This window comes from Pituophis catenifer, unplaced genomic scaffold, assembly GCF_029215685.1.
Source record: "Pituophis catenifer annectens isolate HBS135680 unplaced genomic scaffold, rPitCat1.0.hap2 SCAF_3, whole genome shotgun sequence".
Taxonomy (NCBI): domain Eukaryota; kingdom Metazoa; phylum Chordata; class Lepidosauria; order Squamata; family Colubridae; genus Pituophis; species Pituophis catenifer.
Window position 1 is genome coordinate 92,847,319 of NW_027256883.1, and position 25,708 is coordinate 92,873,026.

At 36.8% G+C, this 25,708-nt stretch overlaps 1 protein-coding gene across 1 annotated transcript in view; it reads left to right on the top strand.

Annotated features, from left to right (window-relative positions):
• Positions 1 to 814: 814 nt before the first annotated feature.
• Positions 815 to 25,708, top strand: part of ADCY2 (adenylate cyclase 2) — a 156,940-nt gene continuing 132,046 nt past the window's right edge. Inside the window, exons 1-2 of the mRNA XM_070939121.1 lie at positions 815 to 934; positions 17,456 to 17,653. Of these exons, the coding sequence (XP_070795222.1) occupies positions 839 to 934; positions 17,456 to 17,653 (294 nt within the window). The 5' untranslated portion in view covers positions 815 to 838. The remainder of the gene's footprint in view (positions 935 to 17,455; positions 17,654 to 25,708) is intronic.

Sequence of the window (25,708 nt, forward strand, 5' to 3'; positions counted from 1 at the left end):
ATCTCCCGATCGAAATTGCGTTTGAGCAGACCGGATTGGCGAGCGCCGGGGCATCCGCTCAGGAAAAAAAATGTTAAGCCGAGGAAGGTAATCAGATCGGTTTGAGCGCCAGCTTCTCCTTCGCGCGCCCTGAACTCGCTTCGCCTCGCCTCTCTCCTCCACCTGCGCTCTGCATATGCCTCCGAGATGCAGACCCCCTTCGGGTACGCCAGGTTTCCCAGAGGCTGACAGCCCAGCCTCTCGGTAACCCGGCTGCCGACGGGAGGGCAGCCAGTTGCAAGAAGAGTGGAGGGAGGCGGAGGGAGGGGAGAGGGAGCCCGCCTCCTCCCCCCCACCCCGAGGTTGGACGGCGGTAGTGGCTCTGCAGGCGGCAGCGGCGGTATCATTTGGGGACTGGGCGGCTGCTCAGTCGCTTATCTCCCACCCGCTACTGGAAGGGCCCGGGCATGTCCCCAGCCGAGAGGTAGTTGCTTCGCTGCTGCCGCCGCGCCCCCGTGCGCCCGATTTCCTCGGTTCGCTCCCGCATCATGCTTGGGCAGAGCCGCCGGGGGTTGCTGGTGCTGCTGCCGTTCTTCGCGTTCCGCGGCGCAAACCCAGAAAGGCGTCCGGCTGCTCCGGAGCAGTTGAGCTCTTTTCTTTCTTTACCGGCTGCTCCGGTTCCAGCGCAATAACGATGAGGCGGCACCGGTACTTGCTGGAGCGCGGCGCTGCGGACGCCCCGGCCGAGGCTGAGGGCGAAGGCTGCGGGGCCCCCGAGGGCTCGAAGCGGGGCCCCCTGTGCGTGTGCTGCCGCCGCCGCCGCCCCCACCGCGACTGGCTCTACGAGTCGTACTATTGCATGAGCCAACAACACCCGCTGCTTGTCTTCCTGCTGCTCATAGTGATTGGCGCCTGCCTAGCTTTGCTCGCCGTCTTCTTTTTCGCCTCCGGGCTGGTAAGTTGCCTGTCGCTTAGAGTGGCGCTCTTTGGCGGGCAAAGAAATTTGCCGCCACCTCGAGGAAGCGCCCCCTGCCCTTCCGAGTCCCAGACAGACTTGCGGGAGGTGACCTTCCGTCTCGCTCTTAAGAGCCCCGGAGTTCTTGCTCCGAGAACTAGTAGCGGACCCCGCGGTCTGGCTCAGCTTCGGTCCTCAAGGCCTCGCTCAGGATTTACCCCACTAGAGTTTAGCAGAGAATGGAGCTTGAGGCATCCCCCTCGATCTGCTTTAACGATGCCCCAGTACTTGTGGCCCCGAGAGCTGGCTCCAGAGCGTTGTTTTTCAAGCCCTTCGAAACTTTTAAATTCTTGGGAATTTTGTGTGCATTTTCCACCATCCGCAAATATTAAGAGATCAAGTGACCATCTTATTTTGTTCTAAAAAAAGATTGATTGTGAATTGGTAATGTTATCCTTGTCATTACTTGAGTTAAAGCAACATGTCTAATACTGAAAACATTTTTCAGCTGCTGTATTGTATATCACATCTAGGGAAAGCCTCTGATTTTCAGAATGTTAAGGATGTGGTGGCAAATGTTAATGCTACAATTGTACCCTAATTGTATTTATTTTTTTAAACATCTGGATCCAAAGCCAATTAAAAAAATATGTTTGATGGAAATGCAGTTATCCCTAGGATTAAAAGTTCTAGGAAAAAGTCCAATTTTATTCAGTTTTGTTTTACACTTTGAAAAGTTTGTATAGTAGTCTCTATTTTAATGGCATTACTTTAGTATTAGAAGCAGTCATTCTTCCAAATATATCCAGGTCTGAATTTATTATTTGCACTCCTGAATCTGCACTCTTTCTCCCTTTTTCATTTTTATGTCTGATTCCTGTACAAGGGCTACAATCAATTGCAGAGTTATTGCTGACTTTTCACAGGATTTTGTCTCTCTTTAAAGCAAGGACTGGCTTCCACGCCCTGCAATCTTTTAACTTTGAGTTTTTATTTTTTAAGCTGATTTTCACTGCAGCCTCCTTTTGATTTGCAAATCAATATTATTTTATATAATCGTCTCTAGAAATTCTACAGTTCACGTAAATAAAAGAGGCCATGCAATTATTTTCAAGGATAATTATGTGGTTCTTTTACTGTGCTTGGTCCTATTAGTTAGTTACCAGTTTTGTAAGTGGAATTTACACATACCAACGATTTGGTCATCGGCCTGGCTCCTTGGAAATAAGTCTCATAGATTTCAGTGAAGTTCACAGCCAAGTAACTGCTTAGGCTCTCAATCCAAATTTAATTCTTCTAATTCATTTGCTTGGTTTCTCTCCTGCTGACAGATTAACCTTGTTGGCATTTGTTGTCTAAGTGACAAGAGTTTTAAAGCTATACAAATCTTTGTTATCCACTTTTTAAAATGTTTTCATCCCAAAGGAGTTAAAAAGACCATCGCTCTTTTTTCTCAGTATATATGGCCAAACAGAGCAACCTACATATTGCAGGTCTCCATCATTAATTTTTGTAAAACCCAAGGGTTTGCAGAAATTGTCCTCAGGAAGATGTCTTAAGGAAAGGTTACCTCTCAATAAACTGATGGAGAATCAGTATCACTTCCGTTCAAAGTTTACTTCACTCTAAGACCAGAAATGAAGAAAACAATCAAGAAACTGTTTAAAAGTAGGAGAGCTAGGCTAGATATGAAACTCAGCTAAAAGTGTAGAAGAGGATATTATAAATATTATTAAATATTAGTAATATTTAACACTAGTACCACTTATCAGTATAAACTGTGTCTCTAAAGCTAGGAAGCAGAGCATTATTTGAGTGTCTTTAATGGCCACAGACTTTGGATTGCAGGGGAACCTGAAAACTGAGAGAGGATGGAATTAAGAATCCTGGAGAAGATCATAACTGAGAGACACCAAACAGAGATAGTCAATGCTATAACCCATTTTTTAATATATACTTGGTCTAATTATTTCATGCAATTAGAAACCTTTCCCCCCCCCCCCCAAATTGTCTGTTCTATCTATTAGATTGACAATGTTATAGACTCATAATTTTCAGAGAAGGGAAAGTATGTTGAGGAATACTTTTGGCCCCATTCTGGTAATCCCTATGCTCGCTACTTCTGTTTGTATTGCAAATAGGAATTCCGATAAAGCAGAAGCCTTGGGCTTTGGAGAGTTCACATGAACATGATTGAATTCTATGCCAGACAATACTGCTCAAACAAAAACTGGCATGGAAAGATGGGGACGTTAAAATCAGAACTAGCATGGACATCCCATGCTCTCTTCAGTGTGCAAATACTGGGCACAACATCATAACTAAGTTCCATGCTCCTTCTTCAAAAAAACCCCAGGGGCATTCTTCCTATATAGCATTATAGGAATGCTATAGCATGTATACAAGTAGGATTATCCCAAAGCCTGATGTTATCTAAAATAAAATACTAGAAATTTGTGGGATGAAAGATGCTTGTTTTCTTTCTATAAAAAAATAATATCCTTCCTTTCTAAGGCATGTTGCACCACATGCATGTTTTCATGTTTACAGTAGAAATCTCTAAAGACTATTTGATATTTTAAATGAAGAGGATTGTCTTATTGCAACCAAGACAAGATCTACACTGGAGTATTGTTGTGCATCAAATGCTAACACTATTCCATCAACAGACAAATTGTTCCTCAGGAGGAGCCTATAATTAATACTATATGATGCTAGCTGTGGTTTAAATAGGAATACCAGGCACATAATCAATCTATAGCATTAGAAATGCAGGAGAAACATAGGAGATATTAGAAAAGTTAAGGAATGTTAATAACCTAGAAGACTACATTTGTGAGCTCCAAATGCTGCCATGTGCTTTTTAAAAAGCCTATGAAGTATTTGTGAGTGTAGAGATCTGCACAGAAACAGGGCTTGAAAAAATATGCAATTGTTCCTTTTAATTTCTCTCTCTCTCTCTCTCTCTCTCTCTACAGGAAATAAATCAGAGATCTCTTATAGTTTTTCAATTGCCATAGTCACAATTCTAAGTTGGTGGGCCATGTCTATCAACACAGCCACATTCTAGACTCATTTGCTACAGTAACAGCTACAACCCTGTAATATTCAAGCTTAGTTTACTCAGCGGTGCATGGTAACTGAAGCCACTCAATAGACCAGCCATAAAAGCAGGGAGGGAGGGAAGGAGGGGATGGACTAGTAAGGAACAATGTTATCAGGGAAATTGGAAAACGTCTTGTGAGTCAGTCAGAAGTCCCATTGATGGGATAAAATGAATGCAGAGATTAGTCCTCAAAAACCTATTCTAGTACTTTTTTAATGACTGAATTGAGAGACTGAATGTTGCTGGTTTTCTTCCTACTCTATTCCTTTCCATGAGAAAAAATACCTTCTGGATCTTATGTCTAACTTCTTAGGCCAATTTAAATGTTTTCCTGACTCTGAATGTGTCATGAGTACCCTGAACTGAGAAGCTATTGTGAGGTACGGAAACCAGTGTATGCATTGGCAGAAGCTCAGCTGGTTTAGGGAGATATTTTGAATGTTGGAGTTTGGTTTCTCTTTGGCATTCCAAACATGCCATAGGAAGTGGGGGTGAGTTCATTTCTTATATATTGTGAGATTTAATAGGAGGCTTTTTTTTCTCACTGGTTAATAACAAAAATGGTATGAGGAGAGGGAGAAAGGATTAGCCATATTATTTTGTCCATAATAGCAGTTTTCTTTTACAGTCAAAAGAAAAGTTGTTCTTGGTTCTGTTTGCCATTATATGATAAATCAGAGATTTAGGGGTACTGGGAAGTTTCTTGCTTAAAAGTTTTTGTCTTCTCTTGCCAAGAAACTATTCATGGTCTAACACGTTTTCAATCTATATATCAATCTCTTGCTTACAGTACATTGCATAATATATTGCATTGATATAAATTCATAATTTTTACTTTGTCATTAGAAAGTTTTAAAACACCAGCTGTTTGTAAATTATATGGTTATTCGTACCACAATATGAATGAATTGTTTTCATTCAGTGATAAAACGAAAGTTATGAAAATAATGTTAAATTCTTTACTTGCAAAATAGTTTGAAACATTAAGTTTATAATCATGCAACTGCTGTGTAATTTGCAGCACAATTTTCAGTATTTTAAATACTAAGATGTAATGAGAACATTATTTTTTCTGCTTTTTAACAATTCAGTAATCAGTTCAATAATTATCTGGCTGCTGATTTGGATTTGTAAGTACATGAGACCCTTTTCTTAATTTTTTGTATAAAAATTATTGCAATATATAAATTGCAGTTTATAATTAATGAAATAACCCCCTCCGTGCAGTTTATACTATTTAAAGCTCATATTAGAACTAGGGATTTTACTTTTGCTGTGATAATGCCAAACAAAATAACAGATTATACATAGTGGCCACCTAAAGAATACCTTTCACAAAACCTTTAATCTGTTGTAGCTGAGCCTGTAAACAAAATGTCTATTTAATTCAATGTATTCCCCTGGAATAATGGCAAGTCTTATTTATATGCAGAAATGGTACGGAAAAAAATCTTCTAAACTTGTGCAGTGCAGAAATTCTGCCTGCCCAAATTGGTTTGAACATTTCCCTTTCAGCTTGACTCATTAGAATATTACATCTTTTAACATATAATTTCTTAGACAATTAAACATTTCATTTCCTAAATCAATATCAGAGAGGAAATTGCACGGTTTGAAATGTGGGACATTCCAATGACAACTCTGAATATTTTTCTTTTGTATTATCCCATTACTTATTCTGCAACAAAGTATATATCCTACTTTTTTATTCTTGATGCAAGAAAACTGTAAGAAGAAATGCTTCAGTGTTGAACATGTGTTTTCAAGTGAAAAGAATGAACTCCCCCTGCAGGTTTTCAAAAGTTCCTTACTAACTAAGCATTATATAGTATCTTTATTTTCAGGAGCTACTTACTTATACTTGAGATTAATACATGAAAATCAGGAGGAAAGCCATTGTATGTGGCCTCATCTCCAGCCTAATTTTGGGAGGGTAACTTCTTCCATAGGCAAACTGTTAAAAGTTCACAAACGTCAATTGTTTCTTTTAATACCACAATCAATTGAAACTTTTCAATTTTTCAGGAAAGTGTAACACAACCAAAGCCATTGAGAATCATTCTCCCACTCCCTCCATCCTTCTGTCTAAAATCACATGATTTTTAATAAGAAGTTAATTTTCCAGTCCACACGCATTTCCCAGCATGACACTCGGACTCTGTTTCTCAAAATTTCATAAAACAGTTTCTCTAACATAATTTTTTCTTTCATTCTACTTAATTGTATAACCAATTTTCAAGCAGGAGAGGATAACCTGGAATGCAATACTTGCTGTGGTTATGCTACTGTTAATTTCAACTGGGTATATGTTATTATATACAATGCAATTTCATTATATTCAAGATTTTTTGGCTTCTCAGAAATTAATTTTAATAAGTTTCTGCATTTCAGAATTATAAAATTCTATCAACACAGTTCAAACAGCAGTTCTTTTAAAAAAGATATTCACATTTTGCTGACATCAATACATATAAACAATTAGTTGACATTAACAATATCATTCAAACTCTTTTCAGACAATAAAGAATTATGATATGAAAGGAGAAAGGGATTAAACTGTGCCACTGATACTGCCCCTTATTCTTTACATGTTCCTTAGAATAGCTTATTCAAATGCTAGGTGCACAGAAGCTATTCATGTAATGTGTCAGTCTTGCTTATCCTGAATATTTGTCCATATTTAAATATTTGGCCATCTATCTGAAAAGGGGATCAAGTGAAGACTATCCATAAAGAAATCTGTAGTCAAGAGGACTTACAGTCAGTGTTGGAGTATGAAATATTAAAATATGATGTTGTATAGGTGGCTTTCCTTTTCTTTTCCTTCCAATATATAAAAGTAAATTCCTTGACATCTTAGATCATTCATTTCATTTCATTTTATTAAATTTGTATACCGCTCTACTCCCGAAGGACTCAGGGCGGTGAACAGGTACAAAATAAAACACATAAATACAAAAGTTAAAAAAACATAATTAAAACCAAATTAAATAATTTTGCCCGAGACAATTAAAATTCCCAATAATTTAAAACAAATTAAAATTTCAATTTAAAAATTAAAAGAAAGGGAGAAAATTAGGCCAGGCTGGCCTGCTGGAATAGGAGTGTCTTCAAAGCACGGCGGAAGGTGCGCAGATCCGGGATCCTCCGTATCTCCGGGGGGAGCTCGTTCCAGATAGTAGGTGCCCCCACAGAGAAGGTCCTCCCCCTAGGGGCCGCCAGTCGACATTGTTTGGCTGACGGCACCTGGAGGAGCCCCTCTCTATGAGAGCGTACCGGCCGGTGGGAAGCTGTTTGTGGTAGTAGGCGGTCCCGTAAGTAGCCAGGTCCTAAGCCATGGAGTTTGATCAGGAGTATCAAACTTGATTTCATTGAGGGCCTCCTCAGCAGGGTTGTGTTTGACCTCAGGGATCGGAGTGGGCGTGGCCAGGATGGGCGTGGCCAGGGTGGGTGTGGCCAGGGTGGGTGTGGCCAGCTTGACATCACTCGTGTTGGGGACCCCTGTGGTGGTCCAAGTGCTCTTTCAGCGAAAACAGGCTCCCGAGCTCTGTTTCTGGCTGTGACAGCCTCCTGCAACCCTCTGCCAGCAAAAATGGAGCCCCGGGAGAACCAGTACCAGGATTAGCTTTGTGATATTTTTCAGTTGAAATTTTATCTGGTAATGTGATTTGTAGCTGGTCATGTTACTACTTGTAACTGGAATCTAAATGCAGGACAGACAACCTTGTTATCATCATCATCACCATCCTCATCCTCATAATCAATATTTCCACCTTCCCTTTCATAGAATATTTAAGGCAACTAACATATCTAATAAATACAACAAAATAAATATACAAATACAATAAAATAAGACAAAACTGTATTCAAATATATACAGCTCTAATGTACTGTTTTAGGGGAATGTATCCATACCATCCTGAACTCCCAATACTTGATTTTATCTGCTGGATGTGATTGAGGGGGAGAACTGGAACTATTATATTGCATAAAAGAATTTCCAAGATCCAATCCACTAGGGTATTGAAGAGAATACCATGATCTATAACACCAGAGATTTCATAAAATTAGGAAGAACTTGAACTTCCTTGAATTGCAGAGCCTTTCCTCTTGAACTTACTAAAAGAAACAGATCCAATCCTATGCATGTCTGCTACAATCCAATCATGTTTACTCCTGGGTAAGCTTTTCAGAATTTCAGGATAAATGAAAGGAATGATAAATTTTGGGTGATCTTTTAAATAAACTTTTGGTTGTTTTCTTTTGTGATTTTTTTTAAAAAATATTTGGCTGGAAACAACTTTCCCTCCTTTTACAACTAGATAGTCTCATTTGTATAATATGCTTAACTAAATCAAGATAGCTCAGGGGTGTCAAACTCGTGACCCATGGGCTGGGTGTGTCACGTGCTAGCCACGCCTACCCCCATTTTAGCGAAGGGGGAAAAAGTCGTGATACATCATGTGATGACAACGTGACACCGCAAGTTTGACACCCCTGAGATAGCCTGTCAGGAAAATACTGCAATCCACTTGATTATAATCATAGGAGTTGTAAGCTAAAACAACCCTGTAATTGTTTGGGGCTAAACTTAGTTCCCCAAATCAACCTGAGCTAGGATGAAAGAATGATCAGAGATTAAAAGTCCTTCTAACATCAAAGATAGAGAAATTATGCCCATTTGGTCTAGTGGAGACTGTGAATTGAAGTTCCTGTCTTAGCCATGAAAGCCAGCTGGGTGGTTTTGGGCTGGTCACTCTCTCAGCCCAACTCATCTCACAGGGTGGTTGTTGTAGGGAAAATAGGAGAAAGGTATGTTGTATATGTTCACCACCTTATTTGTAAAAAGAATACAGGCAGGAAACATATAAACAAACAAACAAATATTATAGAGAGATCCCACTAAAAATAACTTCTCTAAGCATCTTTAATCTTTCTCCTTCAGTTACAGTTCTGGGTAATCTTCCTGCTGAACATGCTGTGATGGTATTGTATATAAGAAACCCGCCTCACTTTTTTTTTTCTTGTCCAAGGTCAAAAAAGGAAAATACAGCAGGTAATAGTCTCATGGACTATCTTGTAGTGTCTGTTCCCTGATTGATCATTACAATTTATGCACTGCTGACACGTAAGGAGGAATAGTGGCTTATTCAATTGACCATTTTGTGAGAATGTGGCATGGAAGGGATACTCTGTTTTATGTGAACGTTCAGAGAGCTGAAGATACATTTCTCAATGTTGTCATAATATTTCAGAATTTACCCACAATATTAATTTTGGATTTGGGGTTAGTTAATGAGTGCTGCTAAGTTAATTTCTGCATTACTTTTGATACTGGGAATTGCATGGATAGGACTAAAAAATTGGAGACAGAGAGAAAGGGGAAAGTTGAATCACTGCTTCCATCCATAAATAATCTGTTGGTGTGGTCAGGGCTGATAAGGATTAAATCTTTGAGAACTTCCTTGCACTTACAGTACATGGTACTTTTTACCTTGGAATCCTAATGCATGCAACAGTAAAACTACAATTTATTATATGCTTATCTTATCCATAATTCTTAAAAAGAGTTGCTTAACTATTATGTGAGGCAGTTGCTTGTGTATTTGGTAGGTCTCAATAAACAGAAGAACCGGGGAGATAATGAAGGGGAGATAATGAACACATGTGCAGTTTTATAAACCAGAACCTCAGGCATAACTGTCTGAGCCACTGTACTGCTGCCTTGAAGGGCATACCAAAAAAAAAAAAGAAGAAGAAGCAAGAAGTAATGTTTTTAAACCACAATAAAATGAACTGTAATTATTTTTAATATAATTCTAGAGGATCCTTTAAGTATTGATTTGCTTGCTGAGAAATATCTCAATAGAAGTTTTTATTGGGGTCTCAATGCAGTTTTTTTTTAATTGAAGGTGTTTTTGTTACCCAACCAAAGTTTCTTTTGGAAGATGGTAATTGTATAAATTTGTTTAATTAATTAATTACTCACAGACATATTCTAGATCTTTCTCAGAGTAATGACCAGTGTGAAGACATGCGTGAGGCCTGTTGCTTTTGTTTTTCTATCAACTACTAGGAATTATGTTTTCTCTATGGATTCATGTATTAAATAGCCTCACTGAGCTTGCAGAAACCACAACACATGACTAAATTTTCCTAAAGAAGACTTTTGCTCAATTAAATCTATGTTGAATTTTATAAGTGGTTTGCATTTTCTTGGCTCAGAGTAATAGAATGATAAAATTAGAACACTGTAATTACCTTGTTGTTGTTGTTTTAAAAATCACTCTTTGGAGAGTTTAAATGGAGAAATTAAATGGAGAATGAATAATTTTACTGAAATTAAATGGAGATTAAGTGGAAAGATTAAAATACAAGGTTACTTAATGTACTATTTTTATATGGACAAACATTATTGTGCTATTTTTGGTAATGTTGCTAATAAATACATATTTTATTTTCTAATGAAAAATGCCTTCCGTTATTTTAAAGCATTTTATTTTAAATTCCTGATCATTGATTGTATGGTTATTTTGTACTAAGTTAAAATGGAATGTGTGTATCTACATAGAATCATAAGCTCTAATACTTTGAGGCAAGATGTTATTTTGACAGACATATGTTCATCATGTACATTAGGTGACAGTAAACAAGATGAGAATATTGACATCTATATATAGTACTGTAGACAGGTGAAAATACTTGATTTGCATTGCATGATTCATCGCTTCCATTAGTTATTGCCGTAGTGGATCCCTTCTAGTCATTCTAATAATTCTTTGTGCTTGTGTTAGCAAAAACAGAGAAAGCTGCAACCCCAAATTCTTAAAGGACTTACTGATATTTTAGAAAAAAAAGGATTCTGTTATTGCAACCAAGACAAGGTCTAGATTATAGTATTTTTTGTGTATCAGATGAATCACTGCTCCTTCAAAATGCAATTGCTGCTCAGGAGGAACATGTAATTAATAGAGTGTAAGAGTAGCTGGGCTAAAATAGAAGTACAAGGCACATTCCACTATATAACATTATAAATGCAGGGAAAATGTAGGACGTATTAGAAAACTTAAGGAATGTTGATAAACTAGAGTATTACATTTGTGACCTCCAAATGCTGCCACGTGCTTTTTAAAAAGCCTATTAAGTATTTGTGAGCATGGAGATGTGCATAGAAACAAAGTTTTCAAAGTATGTGACTGTTCATTTTTACTTCGCTGTACATGCCTATTGGAAATAAATGTCATGCCAAGGCCATCTTTTCTTCCTGAAGAGCTAAGATTATAGCACTATTTTTTCTTTTAGAAAAAATCCTTTGCAGGCAATGATAATGCTAGGTGCAGAGATTTCTTTGCTTTTTTGAGATACTGTCCTAGCTACACTCTCCAGTTGCTTTTTCTTACCCAGTACTTTCAGACAGAATGGATGCATTCAAGTTCCCCTCAATTAAACATTGTCAGCTTGTGGGATCCAGAAAGTGTGTCTTTTCTGTGGTGCCGCCACCCTTTGGAACATAATCCCCCCCCTACCCTTGGATGTACATGGCCACTACTGCTGGGATTCTAGAAAGCCCTTAAAACATGGCTCTGTTCCCAGGCCTAGCATTAATGTGTTTGGTAATGTATATGTGGAGTCTTGTCATATTGATACTATTTATTGTTCTGGTTGTTTTAGTCTGGGCTGCCTTTTTATGTATGTTTCAACTGTTTAAATTGTTTCATAAACTTAACTCTCCAACTGCTTTTTGTATTTTGCAAGCCACCCATATTTTAATGGAATGGGTGGTCATAACTCATGTAAGAAATGCAATTGAATTGAATCCTAGGAAGGTGGGTTCAGTTATTGTCTATTGATGTATTTCCATTTTAATTGTTACATTTATTTTTATTCAAGGTCAGAGACACATAGAGCAAATTCCAAATGATAGAATAAAGCTCCCTCTGAGCATCTTTCAGTTCTTTATTGATCTGGAGTTGTTCAGCCTTATCATCACTCCAAATGAAAGTTTTTTTTTTTTTCATTTCTAAAATGCATCCCACACTGCCTAATGGGAGGATGTGCAGCAGAAAATCTGTAGTCGTAGTTGAAATGTTTTTCAGAATGCTCTTGTACTGATTTTTAAAATAAGAATTTAGTAAGAAAGTTCCATGGAATTCTTCAGTACATGGATTGAAAACTGTTGATGATATAATATTGCATATGCAGTAGAATTCCATGGAATTCAATTTCAAGCATATACTTCATGCCTTATAGAAGAGAAATTTAGTTTTACTCAAGACTTGTTGCCTCTGTGCAGAGCAGGATGGAAATCTGAATGGAGGCAAAATGTCCTTAATATTGGATATGGTCCCCTATAATTGATCTCTACATATATAATACAATCAGGTAAACAAAGGTAGAATTAATATTTATAGCTGTCTTTGCAATGTCTTCATCCTTGAAGGTATTTCTGCTACATTGCAAGATGTGTCAACTGTCCCAACTTGTTTAGAAAAGAAAGACTCTTGGGTCCATTGTTAATGAAACTATACTTTACTTAAGCCAAGTGGTTACAGAAGAAGCAATGCTGGATCTAAGATTTTCACGCCCAAAGCATATAGTTAACTTTTACCTTGTTCTCACCTTCCCCCCCTGATTACCAACAGGTGTCCAATTGAGTGTTAACAATTTCTTTAGGTAACAGTCCCTGTCTTCACGGGCTGGATGATTCTGCATTCTACAGTGTGACCTTGGAACGGTCGGTGGCTCTCATGGGATGGCACATGCATCGTTTTGATTCCTCTCATGCTACCCTCCCCCTTATCCCACCCCACAGCTTTCTCCTCCCCTTTGAGTATGGCAGGCTGACAGCAGGCAATGCATGGCGTAGCAGGATGGCAGTCCTGACAAGATCAGAGAAAGGACGTATAGTTCTTTCTGTGGCCAAGATATAATTATTTGGTGCAACCTAGTGGCATTTATTGGACAAGGATTTTGTTTAATCCATTTTGGCCAGTTTTTAAATAATTAGTTTCTCTTTTTCATTGTGAGATTAACATTTTTGTTAAAATTTAGTTTTGTACTAAGGAAACTGTCTAGGACAGTTGGCCAAAACATTGAGCTGAATAGCTATAGCTCCATAGTAGCGTACATATATAGTGCGCAAATGTCACACATTCCATTCAGAGCACCTTCACTGCTGGCTCTTGGAAAGCTGTTGCCACACTTGATATAGGAAACTGGTCTGATTGCTATTATAAGATAGCCTGTATTTGATGTAGGGCATCCTCTTTCATCATGCTTCTCCGAGGTAGATACTGAATCCATTTTATGGATTATTACCAGTTTTTAAATAATTTTTGTTTTAAAAATGATGCTTTGTTGTAAATAAACAAGATACATTTTAATTTTTATTTTAATAATTTTAATAATTGATTATGTGCCTTCAAGTTGTTATCAACCCTTATTCACCAGATAGAAACACTTTCTCCATCACAATCTGTCCTTAACTTGATCTTTCAGTTCTTCCAACAGTGCATTGCAATTGAGTCCATCCATCTTGCTCTGGTCACCCTCTTCTCTTTGCTTCCACCTTTTCCAGCATTAGAGCCTTCTCCAGAAATCATTTTAATAAACCCTATATGAAATAGATGTTGACTGATCTTTCAATTTACATACAGATTCAATAAACTTGAATAAAACAAAGCTCAGTAGATTTATAAACATACAGTATTTAATAAATACTGCAAAAGCAAAAGCTGTTAATGCAAGTTTCAATATTTATATTATTTACTGTGTAAGTTTTAAATTGAAACAGGTTGAAAAAATAGAACATTAGGAACTTTGGAAACATGATAGAGTCGATCAAGCTATATAAAAAGAAAAAATCAGGGAAAAGCTGTGGTTCTAGAAGACAACAGAAAGCTTAAGCAGAATAATAAATATATTTAAATGGTACACCTGAAATTGGATCATGTGGTGGAGGCAAGGGAAAGCAATTGTTAATGGGGAGGAATCTGTACTTAGTTATTACACTCTTTCTCCTTCTCCTCGTCCTTTGAAAAATAATACTAAATGCTTAGTAAGGCCTAAGAAATAGCAAGCTGGAAGCATGGAAAAAGATTATAGTGTTGCTCTTTAAAAATATTTTTCAAAGCAGCCGGATATAATCCCTTATCTTTAGCAAAACAAGGGCAACATTGTTTCTGTCTCCCTGTCCAATATACAGACATAGACCACAACACACACACACATACACACACACACACACACACACACACACACACTCTTTCACAACCCATCTTTCTTCAGCAATTAGATTAGAAAACCAAATTCAAAATGAATGCTGCTCTTCCATGCTACTATGTCTGTTCTGCTGCCTTGCTAGAGGAACATAAGTAATAGGCCTGTCTGCTTCTTTCCCACTGTATAGATTTTCATGGCATCTTTCCTGCCACTTTCCTCAGTGTAGCTTCTGTGTCTTGTTTCCTAGGCTGTCAGGAGGGCAATTAAATGGGCCACCCAAGCAATTCAGTCTTTCTGAACAAACTGCTCACTGGCAGTTTTGATCTGAGTAACTATTGCTTTTGTGAGGTCAGTGACAAGATACTACAGATGTGACCAAACAATCAGGACTGGGAGATTGTGACCTGTGCCTAGAGTTATTCCTGCAGTTTAGCTAAAAGGTCTGTGAAAGAGATTCTGCCCCATTTGTGGCTTGACCACAACTTTAGGAGGCTGTATTGCTCCTGGCAGTAATGCGTTTTAGCATTTACTTGAAGCTTTCTGCATTAGAGAGTTCTCTGTCAGCTACTGTTACCTAGGAGGGCAGGTTATATAATTTTCAAATACTGTATTTTATCATTCTCAGTTAAGATTAATTGAAAGCAGCAGATAGACATCAAGGTAGAATCAAATACAAAATCTAAGCCTAAAGAACTAAATATTTTCAGCTAGAGGGTCTGTAGAGGGATTCAGAATTTAGAATAAAATAACTACAGTATATGTTCTTTTTGGCTTTAAGGAATGATTGTTCTAATTTCTTACTAAAAAAAGGGTTTGTAATCTTAGCGCAAATAAAGTTATATATAAGTAGAAATGTGATACTTTTTTCATATTAACACAACTAAAGAAAATAATAGGGAAAGATAGAAGCATATGCCAGAGGTTTATTTTTAAGTATATTTTCATAGTTGAAAAAAGAAAAGAGGGGACAATTTTATGAAACTCTAGATCATTTTAATAATGCTGTCAATATTAAATATGACATATTATAGATTCACATGCTATATCAAACATGTCAAAGCATAGTATAAGCTAAGTAAAACCATTAAAGGCTAGTGATAAATTTGCACATAAATTAGCAAAAATATAAATAGAAAATAAGGAAGGTATTGCCACACTGCTACTAATAAGAAACAAATTGTGGGGAAAAAATTATCATTGTACATCACAGAAGGGGGGAAAATGCAGGTGAAATGTCCAGATTATTAATTTCTGCAATTGGTAGTATGCTCCATAATGTTGTTTATATTCCCTCTTATATGCTGATCTATGATTGTTAGAAAGATTTGGTTGATTGATATATCCTCTTAAGGCCCAGACAGTGATCGTTAAATTTTCAGAGGCATTTTGATTTAATAATAATAATAATAATAATAATAATAATAATAATAATAATAATAATAATAATAATAATAATAATTTTATTTCTATACCGCCCTTCTCCCAAAGGACTCAGGGCGGTGTACAGCCTATTTAAAAACACAGACAAAACAGCAATGTAAAATTTAAAATAATTAAATAAATTGGCTCAGATTTAAAACCCCAAAAAATTTAAATTTAGTAGTACTAGTAGAATTCATATTATTTAATAGCTGACCGTTACAGTGTTACATGCTATTTGGAAAACCCCTTTGACAGAAATATTAAATAAAATACCTATACAAAGAATAACTAGAAATCAGATTTGCTACTCTGAGAGTTGTAGTAGTGCTAACAGTGGGAGTGACAAATCAGTTTGTAAATTACAGAACTCCTATTGAATGCTCTCAAACTGAATTAAAAGCTGCTTATCTATGTAAAATTTAGTGTGGTTTGATCAGTCCTTGAGGTTAAATAAATTTTAAATTAAATACAGTGCATTATATATTGTATTTCAAATATGTTATCAATAGTTATCCAATGAATACTCTAACCTTCCATTCTATTTTATGGAAAAATATTTATCTAGCTTCATTGCAGTTTTAAGTGTGAACTCCACTCTTCTTTCCTCCTCCCACTTGATCATGAGAAGGAATCAAGCAGATTTCAGTTTACTTTTCATACATGATTGGTTTGCCTTATGCGAGAAATGGAAAAGTGATGAAAATAAAATCTAGATTGCAAAATAATTTAGCAAAATAATTCAGGAATTTGTTATTATTTTGTATAGAAGTTGACAAAAATTTCTTTTAAATCTAATGTGGGTAGATTTCAGAAAGGGAAACTGCACTTGAAGATGGAAACTGAAAACAGATGCAAAGTAAATTATGGAGATTTTTAGAATTTTTGGCCAAAGAAATAGATTAGGCTGACACTCAACAAAAATCTAATCTCAACCTCACTCCACCATGAAAGCTAACATTTGGAAGAGACTTTCTTTATTTTAAGAGAACCATATTTTTTTTGAGCACCATAAAATGATTTTGTTAGCTAGATAGTCTCCAAATACCGGTAAATGTATGTATGTCATACAGGAAGGATCCCAAAGACTGGTTCTCAAGGACTCCTTAAGCTCATTTGAAGGGTTTGAGCCAGCTTGTAGCAATCTTGAAAACACACTATCCTGACATAACTGCTTGGAAATTTCCATCTAGAGTTTGCCATGTTTTATGGAAGGAAACCATAAACTAACTCCTGGAATGCATGGAATTAGTTTCATGCTTCTTTGGATACTAGCTTTAGACTGCAAGTAAGTGACAATGCATTCCTCAGTGTGTTTATTCAGAAGTAAGTAGCCCTGAATTTAATAAAATTTAGTTTCTGGCGTATGCATGCAGAAAGACAAACTTTGCAACTACTTTTTTTTTTCTCCTAGCAAATGCAGTACCCAGCGAAAGGCAACTGAGCAGCATAATAAAATCTTACATTCATAAGAGAATTTAATTCAAGTTGCAAACCAATAGGTTTTAATTGTTCAAGCATTAGCTAGAAAATATATTGCTTTCCTCTTTTTTTAATTTAAAATATATTTTTGTTTATATTGTTTGTTAAATTGGATTAAATCAATTTGCCCTTTGACACTCCTCTGCTGTATACAAAAATAATTGGCCCTTGAAAATGCAATACATGGTAATCTAAACGCATGATCGGTCTGGAAAAATTTCACCAGTTTGGTATTTATTTCAATAGAGGATGGTAAGAATAAATTGTAAGCTTTCATATTTTCTTATTTTCAGGAAACGGAGGACCATGTCGCATTCCTGATAACCGTTCCTACTGCTCTGGCAATTTTCTTTGCCATATTTATCCTTGCCTGCATAGAACCACTATTCAAAAAGTTCCTACGTGTTTTTTCTGTGGTTGTCTGGGTATGCCTTGTTGCCATGGGATATCTCTTCATGTGGTTTGGAGGAATAATCTGTCCATGGGACCAGGTAGGCTTTGATTTTTTTTTTTAATGCAAAACATTTCTATCAGTTTGAAGGAATACTTGATTTTATTAGAACGTAGACAACCCATGATCCATTGGGAGTTTCTTTCAGAGATATTTCCTTATCAGATTATTCAATGTCTTCAACAATGAAAGAGCGTCTAATGTACTGGCCTCACTGAAAAAGTTAAGATACATTCAAAGATGTATCTTAACTATATAGCGTTAAAACTCTTATCATGACCTTCAACTGGGTGAAATGGTGCATGATAGGGTAACATTTTTTTAATCTCAAGTGGGCTAATTTACAGAGTGCATGCATAATCTGGGACCTATTATTCCTGAGAAAATGTATTTTGTGAAGGTTGTGTCTGCTTCAGTGTTATTGGCTGCTGCTTAGTCTGTGATCTTCCTTTTCAACATTCTGTGACAGTTTCCCAGCCAATCATACAATCCCTTTTTCCTTCTCACACCAAACAACAGCCACTGCCTATTAGAAAGAGAAAGGGGAAAGAAGGAAGGGAAGAACAGGGAAGACAAAATCCCCATCACCTTTCCAGCCCATGCCACTTCCTTACATCCTCCTCCAACCTGTGCCACCATGCTGCGTGTCTTCCCTGATCCTTGCAGCATGCCATGCACCATCGCTGATTGTTGTGGCATCTCTCATTCATTCCTATGACCTCTATTCATTTTCTTGCACCACTCCCTATGTGCCCTAATTGACTCACATAGCACCTTTTACATATCCCATAGCCCACATACCCTTCTTGACCCATGCCACTTTTCCTGTTCACTATTCAACCTGCACAGCACCTTTTGTGCCCTCCCAAGCACACTTTTCAACATACACTGCCCACCAACATACTCCCAGGAAGTGTGGCATCCCTGATACACACCCATACCCAACCCATAGAACCTCTCATGCATCTCTGGGTACCATTGCTTACACACATCTCCACCCACCCCCTCATTCTCTTCTTTACCTGGTAGCAACAACATATATGCTTGCTGGCCTTGGGCCTTGTAACTTTCTGCTGGGTTCCCCATTGATTTTCTTCCAGGGAGGGAGGGAGGAAGGGAAGGAGGGAGGGAGGAAGGAAGGAAGGAAGGAAGGATTCCACAAGAAAACTCAATGAGGAAGCTGGCAAGAAGTTGGAAGTCACTCCTACTTCCACTGATTTTTTGCTTATCCATGGTCATTCTATTTCTCTGTTTAGGTAAGAAAATATCTCTGAAACAATGACCGAATAAGGCACCTGTATCTAGTATACTACTAAAACTCTTCTTCCCATAACCTTTAACTTGGTGAAACAGTGCATTATAGGGCAACATTTTTTGACCAAAGTGCCTCATATGGTCTAACTTACCATATGTGTCCGAAATCTGGAACACATGACTGCTAAATTCAAATTTAGCAAATTTTATAAAACATGTTATGACATAAAAATTGCCATAAAATAGTTTATGACATAATACAAAATGTAATAAAACATTTTCTGTACTGATATTGATACGTTACACAGTTCAACATGTTTCTTTTTTCAAGGCAGATATACCTCTCTGAATATATCCCATCTTTTCCAATGAAGGGATTACATAGAGGTTCTTTACAACATGTTCTGCATTATGACATAAACTGTTTTATGATAATGTTTATGTCATAACATGACATTTGAGGCAATTTTGTTCAAAATTTATGCCTAGGATGCACTGTTTTGCCCAGTTAAAGGTTTTGAAAATTAGAGTTTTAGCTGTTACATAGGTGTAGATGTTGGGGGAGGAGTGGATTGAGAAAGTTAACAAGTTAAGACTCCTCATGACTGAATAGAAAAGCTTCCATTGTCAAGAGCTGAAAACAGTCAGTATTTTTGCTGAATGATAGAAATGTCAAGTTAAGGATGTAGTTTGAAGTGTAATAGCTTTTCTTTCGGATCAGCTGATTAAGTAATAAGGTCATTCCATATTCAGGAAAATCAGCTGCCTATGATACATACAAAAAACTGTTTATTTTTTTTGTCCCCTTTTTATTTCAAGTAGGTTAAATTTAGAAAATCTGAAAAAAGAGAAGTGGATTTACTTGAATTATTATTTTTAATTTAAATAAATAACGTGACATGATTTTAAGAACAATTTTAAAAACACATATGGCCTCAAATTGCAAAAGAATTACATAAAAATCTTCGGTGGAGAAAACAGTCCTAGAAATTTAGAATGGGAATCTTTCCTTTACCCTTCTCTTAGAATACTATGTCTTAAAGTAGCCACAAGAAAGATTATAGGATTGGACTAAAATTAAGGCAATAGCTTGTAGCTCTTTCCCGCACCTGCTCATCTATTCCTCAAGTGCTTGAGAAGTAGCTAGAGGACTGCAGTGAATGACACGCTGGTGAAATTGTGGCACCAGAGACTGAGAGGAAAGAAATTTAACACTATTACACTTCCCTAAATCTTGATCAAACCCATCATAAACTACACCATATCTAGGGAGATTAAACTTTAAATGACGAAGTGTTATGTGACAGAGACAGAAAGAAACAATTGTACCTTTCATGTTGGGCATCTGAAGATACTATTGAAAGCAGTGCTCAAATCAAAGTATGATTTAACTTGTCCTGTGGCATATATAGCAAAATAACTTTGGAGGAAGCAGCATTTTTGGAATTCAATAGAATGTTTGAAAAGGGCTTTTAAGCAACCACCAAATAATTTGTTGCCATCAGCAGGAATCTGCTGCTGCCAGCCAGGCAGTAAGGACTGTCTGTCTCTTGCTTCATTTCAGTGACTCATTAGAATGAACATGCATTAGTGGATTAAAAATGAAATGCATCCAGTTTTAAAGAATTGAAGTGAAACTCTCAGAAAGGTCCAAAGTGAGGAAATGTCTTATTTTGACCAGTGTTAATACAGAAGTTCTGAGGTTGATTAATGACATTGCCAAGACTTTCACCCAACTCAGATATCATATATTTTATGTACAGATATTAAAGAAATCAAATACATTGCCTTTTAGATTTTGTGACTAGTCCCACAAAATAATTACTCTTTTCTTAATTTTCTTTACTTTTTTGCCTTTCATTGTAGCTCTGTAGCAGCTTTAGAGTTATACAGGATATATTGAATTTTTTTGAATTCAAATACAAGACACAAAACTAGAAATGTGATGGATAGAAATACCCCGCAGCCTATTTTAAAACGTCTTCAGAGTGGCTTATCTGGCATCTACCCCATTTCTCAATGACACCAAGCAAAGGTTTTTTTAAATTATTCAGATGTTGAGTTTATTATTGCCAATTAACTGTTGCTTGTATTAATTATCTTGAGTATTTTTTATTGCTAGAACGTTATTATGTGGTCTTGGCTTTCTACTAAGCCATGCAGGATTGTTGGGCTTCAAACTGTGTATGTCTGTGTCCAAAATTTGCCATGGTAGAAAGATGGACTTCAAAAGTCTCATGAAGAAGAAGGAGACAAACCACTAAATATATTATATTTCATTTTCCATGTGCTTCAATTCCAAATCAATAATATTTTAATGACCAGTTCATGGAACATGTTATATTAGAATCTTTCAGCCCTGCATCTGTAAAGTGAATTTATTTGTATAGAAGAGCATTCAGTAATCAGCACTTCTGTCTGAAATGGTATAGCCCAGAAATAAATTAATCACCTTAGACTGAGCTAGGTCTAAGTATAAGCTGTAGCATGTTTTTTTAAATGTCTCTAATATGTAATTTATTTTCCTCTGGATTAATTAAATGCAGTTGCTAGCAGTTTTAGCCCTTAAAATAGTAATCCTATTTGTTTTGATTGGTGAAAAAAGAATGCTTTAGTATGCTCTGTGTGTGTGTGTGTGTGTGTGTGTGTGTGTGTGTGTGTGTGTGCGAGAGAGAGAGAGAGAGAGAGAGAGAGAGAGAGAGAGAGAGAGAGAGAGAGAGATTGATTGATTTGTATATATACAATAGGAGAGGAAGGGCTAAACTCTTCCTTAATGGTGTTTATTTGTTTGAAAAAATTGTCATGCAGTGTTTTGAATCTTATCAGCAATAATGATAGATGTGAATAATAGTGGGTTTCTGTATGGCTAGGATTCCCCACTGGTGATCATGGGTTTTACTCAATCACTACATTTGATGCTTGTTAGATTTCTGGATTTTTTTTTATTTTTCTCTTTAAAAAGAAAATTGACTGAGAAATACATTTCTTGCAAAGTGAAATGCTAGCACTGAATGCCATCTCTGTTTCTAAAAATGTCAATGACCCCCACATATTCAGCAAATGAGAATAGTGAGTTGTTATAGTGCATACTTCATTTTGAAGCAGAACAAAATAAGTTAAGATGGAAAGGAGGGCAGTAGAAGTAATACTGACAGAGGCAGACAAGCTTTGTCTAGACTTTTTGCATTTTAGTTGTCTGTGTGCATAGGTAGTGTGTGGGTAGAAATTTTTCCTATGCGTATGGATTATTCTGAATATCACAACTTTGACTTCAGTGCAGCATGTCTGGAGGAAGAATTGGATTCCAAAGAATAGTTTGTTTTTTGGAATTCATCCAGCTTCAGCCTCATTCTTAGCCAATCTACTTTTGTTCAGCTTCACCAGTTCATTCTTATGACTGACCATTCCAGCTGTGGCAGGGATTGGGTGAGCAGGCAAAATCCCCAATCTCAGAGCAGTTTACTGTGAGAATGTTGAAAGATGTTCCATATCCAATAATGTTTATTAGTCCCAAAGTCTGGATTTTTCATATCTAAGAGGTTGAAGATTCATCATCACCTGTGTGAAAAGTGTTAAGATACCCAATGGAAATCTTCTTGTTTGTTTGGATTCTCTGATAAGAAGTGAAGAAAACTATAGATTTCTCATCCTTCCTTGTGTCTTTATTGTCAGATGATCCTCGAAGTGCTCTATGACTAGTCAGATCCCAGGCATCAAATACGCAGTACAGGTTTACCAGATGCTGGTTTTGTGTTTTCAACTCAGGGTCTCTTTTTCTTACTTCCCCCTTTTTAATTTTTCTTCTTCAGCATTATTTATCATAGCCATCTTATTGTGTTACTATGGAATAGTGACAAAACTATTGATTTGTATGTCACAGATCCCTAGGAAAATGTAGGACACCTTAAATTTAAAAATTCATAGTGAAGCAACAATAGACATACCATGTATCAGTCCATATAAGCCCAGCTACAGATAAGACAACCCTTGAATTTTTTAAATGTGCTACCTGTGAATATGCTGACCTGAAATTTCATGGTATTTTGATTAAATATTCAAGGGGTGGACTTTTTGGCAAGTATATATGGGATATGCAGGTATTTTTAAAAAGTATTACCATGTAAACTTGTGGACTAGCTTATCTATGGATAAGCTGAATCCAATTTGGGGGGGGGGGTACAGTATTTTGGCATCTAAAATTCTTGGCTTATCTGTAAATATATAGGGTAAAACTATTATAGTAAAAATAGTTTTATATTTTATTTAAAAATGGTCAATTGATGTTTCCCAAGCAGAATTTTTTAACAATTACATGGATCCCATTTTGACTCATCAGTTCCTACTTTGAATTGAGAACCAAAGTGAGAACTCATGGAAATTGGCAAGGTTAAGGGTATATGTGTGCCGTGCTAAATTTTTTGTTTTCTGTTTGTTCGTTCTTACTTAAAATTACACTTTTTTTTTAACCCAAAATGCAATTTCTGTCCATTTTCTGAATTGTATTGAACTTTGCAGATGGCAAATTCCAAAAATGTATGGTTGGTTATATAGCCTTACTTTCCAAGATGAGATAACCATATAAATGATGAGAGCTGTATTATAATTATATACAGTTATAATTGTGTATCAAATTGTAACATTGGAGATCGTACTGTGAATTTCAAGCTACTTAAATAAATAGTGCTCACTACTACAAACCAATGTTTAAACAGCTATGTAAAGCACCCCTCAGGATTTTGATATTTGATAAAACAAAGCTAGATTCTTTTATGAAGCGTGGATTTAAAAAAAAAATTACTGGTAGACCTCAATTTATGACCACAATTGAGTCCATAATTTATGTTGTTAAGTGAGACATTTGCTATGAGCTTTGTCCCATTTTTTGACACAGTTGTTGTTAAGTGAATCACTGCAGTTGATAAGTCAGTAACCTGATTGTTAAATGAATCTGGCTTCCCCATTGACTTTGCTTGTCAGAAGGTTGCAAAAGGTAATCAAACGACCTTGGAACACAGCAATGGTCATAAGTATGAACCAGTTGTCAAGCATCTGAAATTTTATCCCATGATCATGGGGATGCTACAATGGTCGTAACTGTGAAAAACAGTCATAAGTTACTTTTTTCATTGCCACTGTAACTTTGAATGGTCACTAAATGAACTATTGTAAATCAAAGACTATCTGTAGTAAATGAGGTTACTTTCACCTAAGACTCTTCATTCTTACAGCTGGGGGGGATGGGTATTATTTTTTAAAGGTTGACCTTTAAGGCCTATAGGGGTGTGAGTGTTACAGCACCAGCCTTGGAGCCTAATGATCAGCCTATATTTTGGGGAAGTTCAGTTATCCTTTAAGGCAGATGTGGGGATTGATGGCCCCTGTATGACTTGTGGACTTCTACATGGCTGGCTCAGGAATTCTGGGAGTTGAAGTTCATAAGTCATAAAAGGGCTGTCATTCCCCACCCCTGCTTTAAGGAGTGAAAAGGGGGACTGAAGCTTCTTCAGAGTTTTAGGAGTCAATTTTATCAGAATGAACAAATGGGAAAATATCAGAGATGTGCAGATATATCACTAAGGATTTTGTTCTTTCAAAGTTTATAACACACAAATGAAAATTTTTCTGCTAAGAACTAATATGGCCATATGCCTGGAATATATCAAATTATTTTTATCTGTGTCATATCTCTTGATTTGTGTATCTATGGAGATGGGAGAAGTTGGGTTAACCTGAGGAAAAGTAGCTGTGTGATGTTGGGATCATTTGCCATTCAGTGATAGAATGTTTGTCAAACAGGTCCTACAGATTAATGACTACATATTGTAGTAGTACATTAAAATGCCACAAATATAAGCATAGATTGGAATGAGCCCAAATTTCACAAAGTCTTTCTATTTATCATTGTGCCATATTTCAGAACACCTCCATGCTGTGACATACTGTAGATTGTTTTCTTATTTCCTCTTCTGCCAGTATTAGAAAGGGTGTAGAGAGAAATAGCAAAGTTTTTCAGGAATCACATAAGAAAGCTGTTTTTCCCTTTCTAATATGTAAAGGCATCCCAGGTGCCAGTGGTCAATTTGTTTTTTTGTATCAATGGCTACTGGATGCTTGGACATCCACTATATATACCGTAGTTAGTGCAATAAGTATGCTAGAGGTCCATCAACCAAAAACATCCCAAACAATTCAAGGCTACTTTAATTCGTTCACAGAGCTTTGTGATGTGTGAGATAGTGTGTGAAAATTAAGCCAACGATACAAAAGGTTTTCCAAATGGATGCCCTGCCTTTTATTTTAAAATCTATTATAAATTCCGTTTCACTAAAGAATCATGCAGATTAATGGAATAATGGAATTGCACAAAATATTAACTTAAAAAACTATATTAAAATTTGTACTTTATACAATTCTCAGTCCATTTGTCGAGGGCATATTGCCAGTTATGTTTCTGTCAATTTCAAGAAGCAGTTAAACAATTCACATGGCATTCTTTCTTTATCTTACCATTTTCTGATCCCTTTCCTTAAGTTTCTTTTTAGAAAAATCCTTCCCCAACTTGATGCCCTTCAGATATTAGCTAAAGTTCATGGCCATCATCTCAAAGAAACCAGGATAGACAAGGCTGCACTAGATTGTAAACTGGAAGGTTAATATTAAGAGAGCTAGTGTGGTAAAGTGGTTAAGGCATCGAGCTAAAAATCAGGAGACTGAGCTGGGTGACATTGGGCCAATACTGCCTCTCAGCTCTAGGAAGGAGGCAATGGCAAACTACTTCCCCCCCCCAAAAAAAATGCCCCAAAAACCTTAAGGGAGTAGTCCAGGCAGTCAGTTACTAGGA